The sequence below is a fragment of the Chiloscyllium punctatum genome, chromosome 9, assembly GCF_047496795.1.
Source record: "Chiloscyllium punctatum isolate Juve2018m chromosome 9, sChiPun1.3, whole genome shotgun sequence".
Classification (NCBI taxonomy): Eukaryota; Metazoa; Chordata; class Chondrichthyes; order Orectolobiformes; family Hemiscylliidae; genus Chiloscyllium; species Chiloscyllium punctatum.
The window spans coordinates 38,400,674-38,413,133 of record NC_092747.1 but is presented as its reverse complement, the minus strand read 5'-3'; the positions used below and the strand labels follow the sequence as shown (position 1 = coordinate 38,413,133).

Genomic DNA, 12,460 nt, shown 5'->3' with positions numbered 1-12,460 from the left:
GTGGTAGTGGAAGGAAAATATTCTGCCTGGAAGTCAGTGGTGAGTGGTGTTCCACAGGGCTCTGTTCTTGGGCCTCTACTCTTGTAATTTTTATTAATGACTCAGATGAAGAGATTGAAGGATGGGTCAGCAAGTTTGCAGACTACACAAAGGTTGGAGGTGTCGTTGATAGTATAGAGGGCTGTTGTAGGCTGCAGCGGGACATTGACAGGATGCAGAGATGGGCTGAGAGGTGGCGGGTGGCGTTCAACCTGGATAAATGCGAAGTGATTCATTTTGAAAGGTTGAACTTGAAAGTTGAGTACAGGATTAAAGACAGGATTCTTGGCAGTGTGGAGGAACAGAGGGATCTTGGTGTGCAGGTACATAGATCCCTTAAAATGGCCACCCAAGTGAACAGGGTTGTTAAGAAAGCATCTGGTATTTTGGCTTTCATTAACAGGGGGTTTGAGTTTAAGAGCCGTGAGATCTTGTTGCAGCTCTATAAAACTTTGGTTACACCGCACTTGGAATATTGTGTCCAGTTCTGGTCGCCCTATTATAGGAAAGATGTGGATGCTTTGGCAAGGGTTCAGAGGAGATTTACCAGGATGCTGTCTGGAATGGAGGGCTTATATTACGAAGAGAGGTTGACTGAGCTTGGACTTTTTTCATTGGAAAAAAGAAGGAAGAGAGGGGACCTAATTGAGGTGTACAAGATAATGAGAGGCATAGATAGAGTTGATAGCCAGAGACTTTTTCCCGGGGCAGAAATTGTTAACATGAGGGGTCATAGTTTTAAGCTGTTTGGCGGAAAGTATAGAGGGGATGTCAGAGGCAGGTTCTTTACACAGAGAGTTGTGAGAGCATGGAATACATTGCCAGCAACAGTTGTGGAAGCAAGGTCATTGGGGATATTTAAGAGACACTGGACATGCATATGATCACAGAAATTTGAGAGTTTGTACATTAGGTTTACCTTACATGAGGATCAATGGTCAGCACAACATCGTGGGGTGAAGGGCCTGTTCTGTACTGTACTGTTCTATGTTCTATGTTATTTTCTTATCAGTAATATTACAATGGAACTGGCTGTTGTATAATACAACTTAATATGTTTACAGAGTGGGCTGTACTGTACCAGGACTGGAAGCTAGTAAAATAAATTCTCTGTATCAAAAATATATAGATCTACTGCTGTTCAACAGTGGGTCAACATGGAGTTTAAGTAGATATATCTTTCACTTGATGTACCACTTCAAAATCAATCAAACATTCAATATGTTCATCAATCAAATGTCTCAGGAACTTTAGTACATGTAGATCAGATAGGGTGAAGAATGTGTTAGATGTTTGCTCATTATTAGAGAGTTCAAATCCAGCTCCTATGGATAGGAAGAGACAAAAAACTGCAGATGCTGGAATCCAAAGTAGACAAGTAGGAGGCTGGAAGAACACAGCAAGCCAGGCAGCATCAGGAGGTGGAGAAGGCAACATTTTGGGTGTACGGTGAGTCCTATTACAATGCTGGAAGCATCTTGCACCATCTTTTATGCTTTTTCATCTGTGGTGAGGTGAGATTCTCGCTAAACAGTAGTGAGATGCCAATTGGCAAGGATTAATAATTATTAAATGCCTTGTTCACAGCACCATTTCATCCCTTAATTTTCAGACTTCCAACTTACCAAACCCATCACCAAGCACAATGTTAGGAAAACTCAACAAGGAAATCAGAGCAAGCACCAGTGAATTTGATTCACTACTTACTCTGAATGACACTAGGCACCAATATTTCAGGGGATGCTCCATGGGCACCAGTCAAATATACCACCACGTTCAAGGAATTGGCATTCAACATGTGCCATCTTCTAAGAATCCTTATGGCACATCTCCAATCCATTGCAGGATGCTTTTGTACATCAATGCTACACCTTGGGCTGCACTGGCAATTCTCATTGTAATGCTGCAGCAAGGACACTGTGTGCTCAGTCACACACACCCAGCTTGCGGACTGAACCAGGCTGCATTACTGGGCTCTTCATTCACTGCCATAGCACTCACTCACGCTGAGCCTACCTGAGCATTCCAGCCTTACCTTGTCTTGCCATTTTGTTCTTTGTCCCCTCAGCCAGGATTACCACGTGCATACTACAGCTGTCTTGCCATGTCATTTAGCGCAGATGCAAAGCCCAGAAGCTTGTCATATTTGTCAGCAATCCTCAGTCAAATCTGGGGAGATAGCCTATGCTCAGGGGATCCCAGTCGAGAGTGTAGTGTTGGTAAAGCACAGCAGGTCAGGCAGCATCTGAGGAGCAGGAGAATCAACGTTTTGGGATAAGCCTTTCATCAGGAATTCCTGATGAAGGACTTATGCCTGAAAAGTCGATTCTCCTGCTCCTCAGATGCTGGCTGACCTGCTGTGCTTTTTCAGCACCACACTCTCGACTCTGATCTCCAGCATCTGCAGTCCTCACTTTCTCCTCAGGGGATCCCAGCACAGTAGGTATGGGAGCCTCCCATACCAGTCCAGATCCCGCTCGGGGCAGTCAGAGTCAGGAACTTACCCTCAAAAGAGGAGAGGAGCCAAAGGATAGGCAGCCTACCACCTGTCAAGAGCCTTTCTGTCCTGCTGTGGGCTTTCTGCCCAGAATGAGAGAGAGGCAGGTATTCTGGGAGATGAACGTAGATGGCAAAGCTGTTATTGTTGATGCAGGTGGGTAGATGTCCCAAGCATGTGAGTAGGCAGTATACAGTATGCAGGGTTAGAAGTGTTGGTGGTTGGTGTGAGTGAGAGTGGGTGAGGGACATACTGCAAGCAATAGTGAGAGTGTTAGGACATGAACCTTTGTTGGAGTTGGGTACAGAGCAGAGAGAGAATGAGTGTGGAGTATCAGACAGAAGATGGCAACACTTAATCTATCAGAGTGGCCATTGACTTTTCTCCCATAGTGCTGGGAATTCCTGCATAGGACTTATACTGCTTTAACCTGGTGGCAAAGGCAGACCAGGCTGGCATGGTCTGATCTCATGGCAGCTATTGCTGGTGTTGAGGTAAGAGGAAGTCCCATGTTTGCACCACCCTGTCCAGTAGGATTTCCAAGACCTTGCCCATAAGTAGGGTACCAATTTTCCCCTGTCTGCCATCTCTGGGGCAAACATCAGCAACTGCTCAGGGCAGCTCTGGACTAACAGTCCTTGTCCGGGTTCACACTAGGCATTTAATGATAACACAGGCACAACAGATTGTTGGTGAGTTCTGGAATATTCAATGAGTAGTGACTCTTCCTGGGAATGGTGCGTGGTAAGACGGGGTAGAAATCAATTTTAATTTTAACTTATTCATTTTTTGTGGGATTTGGATGTGGCTGGCTGGCCAGCATTTATTGCCCATTCCTCATTGCCCTTGAGAAGGTGGCTGTGCGCTGTCTTCTTAAACCAATGCAGGCCGCCTGCTGGGTTGATCCACAGTGCCATTAGGTATGGAATTTTGACCCAGTGACAGTGAAGAAATGACGATATATTTCCAAGCCAGAATGGTGACTGGCTTGGAGGGGAACTTGAAGGTGATACTATTCTCATATAACTGCTGCTTTTGTCCTTCTAGATGAAAGTGGTCATGTGTTTAGAGGGTGCTGTCTGCGGATCTTTGGTGAATTTCTGCAGTGCATCTTGTAGATAGTACACACAGCTGCTACTGAGCATTGGTGGTGGAGGGAGTGGATGCTTGTGGATGCAGTGCAATCAAGGGGGCTGCTTTGTCCTGGATGGTGTCAAGCTTTTATAGGAAGATGCTATAGGATTGGGGTAGATCTTTAATGAAGTGAGTTTGATCAGGTGCAGCAAGAAAACGTCATGGTGAGGCACCATCCAAGAGACTCAACATAATGAGGACCTAGCCAAAAATATTCAGCCCTATGTGATTGACTTTTCATGACTTCAGGACAGCTAAGGGTGAACAATTAGTTCTATTTTACCAGTGTTACTATGTTACATGATATAACAAAGAACATTTTACTGAAAATGTGTTTGGGGGATCTGTATCCATTTCTGAATAATCAAAATGTACACCACTCTCAGGCAGGAAGTGGAAAAAATGTTTTCTGGAGTTAATTCTAGTCTGTGAGCTAGAAGAAACATAATGGGTTGAATGGTCTTTCTCCATACTGTGTGATTCTCTGATAATGTTACTTTTGATAGCATCTACACTCATCAATATACAATTCAGAAGAAGATAATTGTGATGTAAGAGAGAACTTACTGAATGGGCAGCTACAATTGTATTCAGTGGGAAGGTTGACACAGGATCCATGGTTCAAGTGACCATGTGACATTGCACAGTAGTTCACAATAGTTTGACACAAATTACCTGTAACAAAACCTCATTTTATTATTGATGTAGCATGATATAGTCTACTTTTTCTAAAATAACTTTAACATGTTCATGATAATACAATATTGAAAATAAACATTCTGGATCCTGCAAAATTATTGTAAAACATTCATGTCAGCTATGTGGGAGATGTAAGGTAAAAGTTCATGCCAATTAATCATCAAACTGAGAATTACTGCTCAGGGTTACAGCAGTTGAGTGAAAGTGGAAGGAAACCCAGAAAATGGATGGCAGTCAGAACACTTCTTTTAGAATTCATAGCAAGTGTCTGAACAGTAACAGAAAAATCTATCTTCTCAAGTGGGGAATTGCATTTATGAAGAAAGAGAGTTTAAAGAGTTTTCTTTTAAAGGAGAGATTGATAATGGCTTGTAAGGCTAAACAGAAAATATTGACTAACATTAGGACTAGGAAGGCAAAATGATTGATCAGATTGACTTTCTGAGAATATTAAGAAACTCAGATATTGTTATAATGAACTTTCTTGAAGGCTGAGGACATAAGGGAGTGAAAGTTTAGAAAGACAGGATGATGCCAATAAAGTGATTGGGAGATAAGCCAAAGGCTGAGGCCAGAGAAAGGAATAAAGTCAAATGGACTGACCTGTGTATATGGTGACTAACTTGATAAAGAAGGAATCAGTTGGCCTCACACACTTGATCCTGAATTCTCAGTGAGGCTAGTGGGTGTCTGAAAATTTTCATGGCTCAGTCAATATGCCTCAGAGGAAAGTGCCCACAAGAAGGAATTTCATTGTTGAATGATGGGTCAGGCTTCTGTCAGGCCTGTTGTCCCTAGAATTAAGTTGGAGGAGCCACAAGGGCTGCTGTGGGTGCAGGTGAGTTCTTTAAAAGATCTGCTCTAATTCTGTTGGACTTCATTCCAGTTCAATAAACGTTACATCCTCTCAACATCACCACCCCTCCCAACCCCCACTAGCTCATCAAGCTCCCTGATGCCATCACATGCCCCCATCCACCACCCTTCTGACTATTAACATTCCCCATGCCAGGCTATGGGGAATGCCAGGCTACACTCCATCCCTCTTCACGTCAAGCGATGGCATTCCCATCCCATCAACCACTATATACATTTCGTAGAGTCAGGGGATTCTATAGTGACTGTAGGATGTATTTTTTAAAAAGTTTTTTAAAAAATTGTTAATTGACTTTCCACATTCCATAAAAAATAAACTCGTTTTCATTACAGCCAAATAAAATATCTATCGGTAATAACTTAAAACTTTTTAACCTTGCATAAATAAACTTGTGAGGATAACTGAATCAAACAGGGGTTCAAGTATTTCAACTGAATAATGGATTTCAGGGTGCTCAGGCAAGAATATATAATGAGATATAGTATAGGCTGAGGAAGTGATCTGAGATAATCAACACAACTGTCTGTATTTGAACATATTAGTAATGTATCTATATTAGTCACAATAGAATTACATTACACATGCAAGAAAGCAGAATGAAAACACTTAATTTCAAAAAAGCAGTTTTGAATATACTTCCATTATGGTCAAAGCATGAACTTACCATTGTGGAAATGTATATTCAATAAACAAATTTAACGTATTACACAATAAAGCCAGTAAATATTCTCTATATTATTAGCTTTGGTTGTCTTTTAAAAAGTTTTAGTTATTGTGATTATTACCTGTATAACTTGGAGGACATTTACATAGAAAGGCTCTAGGTAAATTCAGGCAAGTCAATCCATTCTGGCACAGGTTTTGTTGGCATTCACTTCTATCTGCTCCACAAAGGGGACCAGGTTTATCTTCAGGACAAGGGCAAGAGAAAATTCCTGGATAGTTCAGACAGGTTCCATAGCTGCTACATGGGGCAGCCTGACATTCATCAATGTCCAATTCACACAACTGACCAATATATCCATTTGGACAGATACAGTTAAAAGGTTCCATTAGACTGTGACTCAGAAAATTGACAGAGGAACTTTCTAGAAGTAAGGTGTCTATATTGACACTGATTTGCTTTGTACAGACAGCATCATGGTGACAAGGATTTGTTGCACATGGATCATAAGTAACTGCAGAAATTGTGATTCCAGTGTGAGTTCTCAGCCATTGTTTATGAGTGGTGAAAATATCTATTAGAGTACTTCGAGATAGAGTCTGCCCATTGCTCTTTTCAATAGCTGCCAACAAGAGGACATGCCTACTCATGGGCATCATTCCGAAAACATAGAGTTTTGTGTTATTTTTGCGTATGAGGTCATCGACAGTCTTTACAAAATGCAAATACTTTTTGTCCAAAAACTCTCTAATGGAGACTCTGACCAGAAGAAGAACACTATTGTCAATTGTAACATTATTAAAATGTTTGTATTTTATATAAATATTGCTGGACACAGGACTATGAAAACCATTGTTTGCCCGGACTGTAAGATTGAAGTCCTTTTCGAAAAGCTGTTTTCCAGATTGCAGTTCACAGGTGTCTGTTGTGATAGTGAAATGGGTGGTAGAATTGGTTACTATGCTGCAGTTGAATATATTTGACACATCCAGATCCTCTGACATTACATTACCTACCTTTCCACCAGGGAAATATTTGCCATAATAATTGATTTGAATATAAAGGTTTCTCGGCTGAGAAACATTGTCATTTTGATCTAGTACAAGGACATGAAAAATGCTCACTGAAGACATAGATGGAATTCCAGAATCATGCACAATTATAGGCAGATACAACTCACTGATGATTTCCCTTTCAATCATTTTCTGAGTTGACAAAACACCAGCTGGAGACAATGTAACAAAACTACTGGCGTTACTGTTATCTGCTAGCTGGTACCTGAATGGCCCTTGATTGGGGAGTGAATCTAGATCCGTAGCATTCAGGTAAATAAGTTGCGTACCAGGCGGTTGATTCTCCATTATGTATCCTTCAGTGTTAACAAGAATAGGGCCATTGTCATTCACATCATCAACTATGATCATCAGTTGTGCATTCCCTGTTGCTGGGCTGGTCCCTCTACCAAAAGCAGTAATGGTCAAGTTATAAAATGGCGTGGTCTCCCGATCAAGTGAAGATGCAATAAACACTTCACCTGTTTGAGAATTCACAGAAAATGAATTATTTTTGTTTCCATCTTTAATTTGAATCTCAAACTGTTTCCATTCTGGAATAGTGCCAGAGTTATCCGCCATCAGAGATATGACTGAAGTGCCAACGAGTGAATCTTCTCTCACATGTGTCTGATAGATGGCAGATTTAAAAATGAGGGCATTACTATCTTCGAGAATAGTAATATTAATTAGTGCTTCATCCACATCAAAACCACTTATGCTTCCAATATTCTTAGCAAGCACTTGAAGAAGAACATGACTACCTCTGTTTTGTTTCATGTTCCCAGAGACAACTACCTCCCCAGTGTTCATATCGATCTGAAAGCCTCTGTCTTTGCTTTTTCCTATAAGTAAATAGTTAACAATGCCATCAAAACCAAGATCGCAATCAGTTGCAGTCACACAGCCTACAATAGTTCCATTGAGTGCATTCTCTGAAACAGAAAAATTATACAATGTTTTAGCAAATTGAGGGATGTATTCATTCACACCTGTAACATTAACATACACTTTAGCCAGACTGAACTTACTGCTGTCATGAGTGTTAAATGCTCTGACCGTTACTTCATAAAACTGATGCAGCTCAAAATTTAAAATCTCTTGCACAGTAATTATTCCAAACTGTGGATCTATAAAAAATTCAGGGTGTCCACCCTCTATAATGTAATTTATCTCAGCATGGATTCCAGAGTCATTGTCTGTGGCATTAACTTTAAAGACTGTAGTACCACAGGGTGAGTTCTCTGCCACAGTTGCAAAAAATACCTGGCTAAAAAATACTGGAGGATTGTCATTAGCATCTTTGACTTGTATAATAACATTAACAGAACCAGTCTTTGACATCCATCCACCATCTTCAGCATTAATCTGAAGAATGTAAACAGAATCCATTTCAAAATCCAAACTTCTCAGTAAAGTGAGCAATCCAGTTGTGTTTTCAATAGAAAAATATGCTCCATCATTGCCAGCTACTATTGAGTACATGATTTGGCCATTTACCCCTTGGTCATTGTCAGAGGCAGTAAGATTATCTATAACTGAACCAGCAGACCAGTCCTCAGGAATGAAATAACTCAGTTGCTGTGAGAAAAATTGTGGGGCAAATCTATTTTCTTCAGTGACTATAAAGTTGACTATTGTACTAGAAGAAAGGGATGGTGTGCCTTTATCATGTGCTGTTATTGATACAGTGAAAACTTTGTTCAGACTTGAAGCTAAAGAGTTTGCAATGAAAATCCAGCCACTATCTTGCTCAATGCCAAATAGAAATGAATCATTGTTTCCAGTGATATAATATTCTAGTTCTCCATTTGAATATGAGTCTTCATCAACTGCAGTTAGTTTAATCACTTTGGTGCCAAACTCCAAATTCACAGGAACTGGAGTTAACTGTCTATGTGGTAAAAATATAGGGGGATGATCATTGCGAGCTATGATAGTAATTGTTACAGTTGTCTCACTGAGATTTGGTGGCTCACCAAGGTCTGAGGCAGTTAGAGTAAAATTAATTTTGTTCCAGTCAGCACTAGGGTTATCTAAGATTTTAAATGGAATGAGTTGCTTCGTGAAAATCTCACCAGTAGTTGCATTCACTCTGAAGAATTCATGTGGAGGCTGAAGCAAGTAGAAAATGTTTCCATTGCTTTCCAAATCAGGGTCAGTGGCAGATACTTGCAGAACAAACATTTCTTTCTCCTTAGGTTCTGGAATGGTTAAACTGTAAAATGGCTCAGTAAACTGTGGTACATTGTCATTTGTATCAATGACGAATATGGTGACATCTGTGTTTACATCCCATGCTGAATCATTGGCATGTACTCGTACAATGTACCAATCTGTTGTCTCTCTGTCCAATAACCTTGTCACAATCAAATCTCCGGTGCTTTGATTCACACCAAATGGCAGACTTGCAGTCTTACCTGGAATACTGTATGTACTAATTGCATTCATACCAATATCGTCATCGGTAGTTGTAATCCGTACAATGGTAAAGCCAACTGGAGCGTTTTCAAGAACATGCGCAAGGAAGATTTGGGAAAACCGAGGAGCATTGTCATTTTTGTCAAGAACAGAAATAATGACTGTTGCCGTGCCTGTTTTGGTGTTGCTTCCTTGGTCTTTTGCTTTAACTATTAAAGTATATAATGCCATCCGTTCTCTATCCAACATCTGAACGGTTCTTATGACTCCACTGGAACTATTGATCTTAAATGCATCATTAACATTTCCAGCAACAATACTATATTCTATGAATCCATTCAGACCAGAATCCATATCAGCTGCAGACACGTTGCAAACATCACAGGCTGGAACATTCTCATATACTTCACATCTGTAGATACTCTGTTTGAATTCAGGAAAATTATCATTTACATCTGTAATATTTATGTCTATTCTGGCATAAGAAGAAAATGGTGGTGAACCTGAATTCCTGGCTTCAATCCAGAGCTGGTAATATTTTACAATCTCAAAATCCAGTGTGTTTTTTATCTTCAATTCTCCTGTTAGTTGGTCCATTTGAAACACATCTCCAAAGTTGCCTGCCGCAAGATAAAAGAGAATAGGTCTAATTTTTCCTTTCACGTTGTCAAAGGCACTGACCTTAGAAATCACAGTATTGACTGCTTGATCTTCAGGATAGACATGCATTTTGTTATCCACGAAGAATTGTGGGAAGTCATTGGTACTTTGAAACCGCACTGTAAGAGTTGTACTGTCCATTTTTGGATTGTCTCCTCCATCAATTACATTAACAATTACTGTAATGTCCATTAATCCTTTCAATATCTGTTTTGCAAAAATCACACCCCTAACTGGATCAATAGCAAACTTGTTTGCATTTGGGCCATACAAGGAAAAGCTCAGGTCAGCATTTATTCCTGTATCTCTATCTTTTGTTGTTACGGCGTAAACAAATGAACCTGTGGGAATAGTTAAACACAGTGATTCATTAAAAATATATCCATAAAAGCTGCTTTTTGTCATTTGAAATGTGTGCATTGCTAGCAAGGTCTGCATTTATTGTCCAATCCTAATTGACCTTGGGATGGATGGCTTAGAGGGCAATGAAAAGTCAAAAACATGGCGGCTGAAGCCACTTGTAGGTCAGGCAATAGATTTCCTTGGCTGAAGGAGTACAGGACATCCTCCCATGAAGGAAGGATATTCATAAACCATGTGGGTGGCTCCAATAATCCTGTACTTACATGATTTGTCCTCTCTTTTTATTTATTTGGGGCCAAGGGCATTGCTGACCATTACAGCATTTATTGTCCATCCCTATAGTCAATCACATTTGCTGTGGGTCCAGACCCAAGTCTTATGGAATCCCTACAGTGTGGAAGCAGGCTATTCCGCCATCAAGTCCGCACCAACCCTCCAAAGGGCACTCCACCCAGATCCACACCTCTACCCTATTCCCCGTAACCTTTCATTTCCTATGGCTTACCCACCCAGCCTGCATATCCCTGGACACTATATGGGCAATTAGCATTGCCTTAAATAGTTAAGTAAAGGACACTTTAGATGCTCTCCTTGCTATTCTACCGAATTTGTGAAGGGATCGGGGGAAAGATGCCTCCTATTTGGTTCCTAATGCCCCACACAAGGCCGTGCCGATGAAATGGTAGGCCACCTCTCCCCCCACCCCAACGACCCCTACCATTCTCTCACTCCCTTCAAACCCTCCCTGAGGCCTCTCTGACTGGCCCTGGCTTGGCTGCCCTACATGACTGAACTCTGGGGCCACCATGGCTTTTCCAGATGATGACCTCCTACACTACTAGCAGTAGCCATTATTTGTCACTCTGAGCACCCTAGGGATTCCAACAGCAGGAAGGGAAGTGCCTGATTGGAGTCCAATCCCAACCAGGCTTCTGGAAGTGGCCATGGTGGTGCTGCTACCAGCTGACTTAGCCATTGAATTCATACCCAAGTGTTTGAAACACTTATTTAGTGCATTGTATTACTAGTCTGGCAAATTTACCGCTAACACCCTCATATGTGTTTTACAATCAGTTTCAGTTTTACAATCAGTTTATTTCCCTGCCCTACATTCCTGCAGATAATGATTGATAAGCTATCATTCGACTTCAAACATATCATCCGAAATGTTCAATGATTGCTGCATTCAAGATTTCTACTGCCCTTACTACGTACCAAAACTTTGAGGCTTGGTCAATTACTTCTGTAACCCTTTCTGGATTATTTAGAGACTTGCCGTAACTCTAAATGGTCATGCTCTAAAGATTTCAAGATTAGGAGCAGAATTTCTCATGCCCCTTATAAAGTCTTTGATGTAAGAGGGATCTGACTGTGAACTTTGGGGTTTCTTGCCCTGGCTTATCTTAGAGAGGTCAAACTCATTGGCAGCTATGGGATCCACCTGGAGTTCCCAACAGGGATTGTGGGTTGGAACTAAAAATCTGTAGACAACATTTTTCCTGCAATCTTTAATCTGGACCTCGTCATAATTGTTTTTTTTAGAATAATTTTTTAAAAAATTTCTCAGTTATAATGTCCAATGAAAATTCTGAGGGAAGGAGGTGACCAACATATGCTTTTAACCTGGTAATGACATTCAAGTCATCAAATCTCACCCCGGCACCGTGAACTTTAGTCGATGGGTGACAGAGTTTGGATTTCATCACTATTACAGTAAGAGAGGAAAAGAAACATCATACATCAGACAAATTTCTTAGCAATTGAAATTACTGACTGAAGTAAATGATAATGCAGGAAGCAATGCTATTCAGTTCAACTTCTTCAGAAAGTTCAGGATGGGTTGCCTTTCTAATGAAGCCTTTTTTTTCACAACTTCTCTTTTCAATTTTCTGTTGCTCACATATCAAGTTATGAATAACATTGCCTATGACTGTGATTATAATACATTTCTACCAGTCCTCCTTGACTTCTCCATAGCCTCCAATATGACCAAACATTTTTTTATCCAGCAATATCTTTTCTCCATTATTCTTCCCTGTGGAACTTTTTTCACT

General features: G+C 40.6%; 1 protein-coding gene across 6 annotated transcripts in view; it reads right to left on the bottom strand.

The window, feature by feature from the left end:
• The window catches only part of LOC140481305 (protocadherin Fat 4-like), a 158,476-nt gene that overhangs the window by 71,127 nt on the left and 74,889 nt on the right, over positions 1-12,460 (bottom strand). For 3 of the 6 annotated variants that reach the window (XM_072577269.1, XM_072577270.1, XM_072577273.1), the window contains 2 exons: positions 6,032-10,384; positions 4,238-4,345 (listed from right to left, as the gene is read on the bottom strand). In XM_072577269.1, coding sequence (XP_072433370.1) covers positions 4,238-4,345; positions 6,032-10,384 — 4,461 coding nt within the window. The remainder of the gene's footprint in view (positions 1-4,237; positions 4,346-6,031; positions 10,385-12,460) is intronic. The other 3 variants (XM_072577272.1, XM_072577274.1, XM_072577271.1) reach the window with 3 other exon arrangements.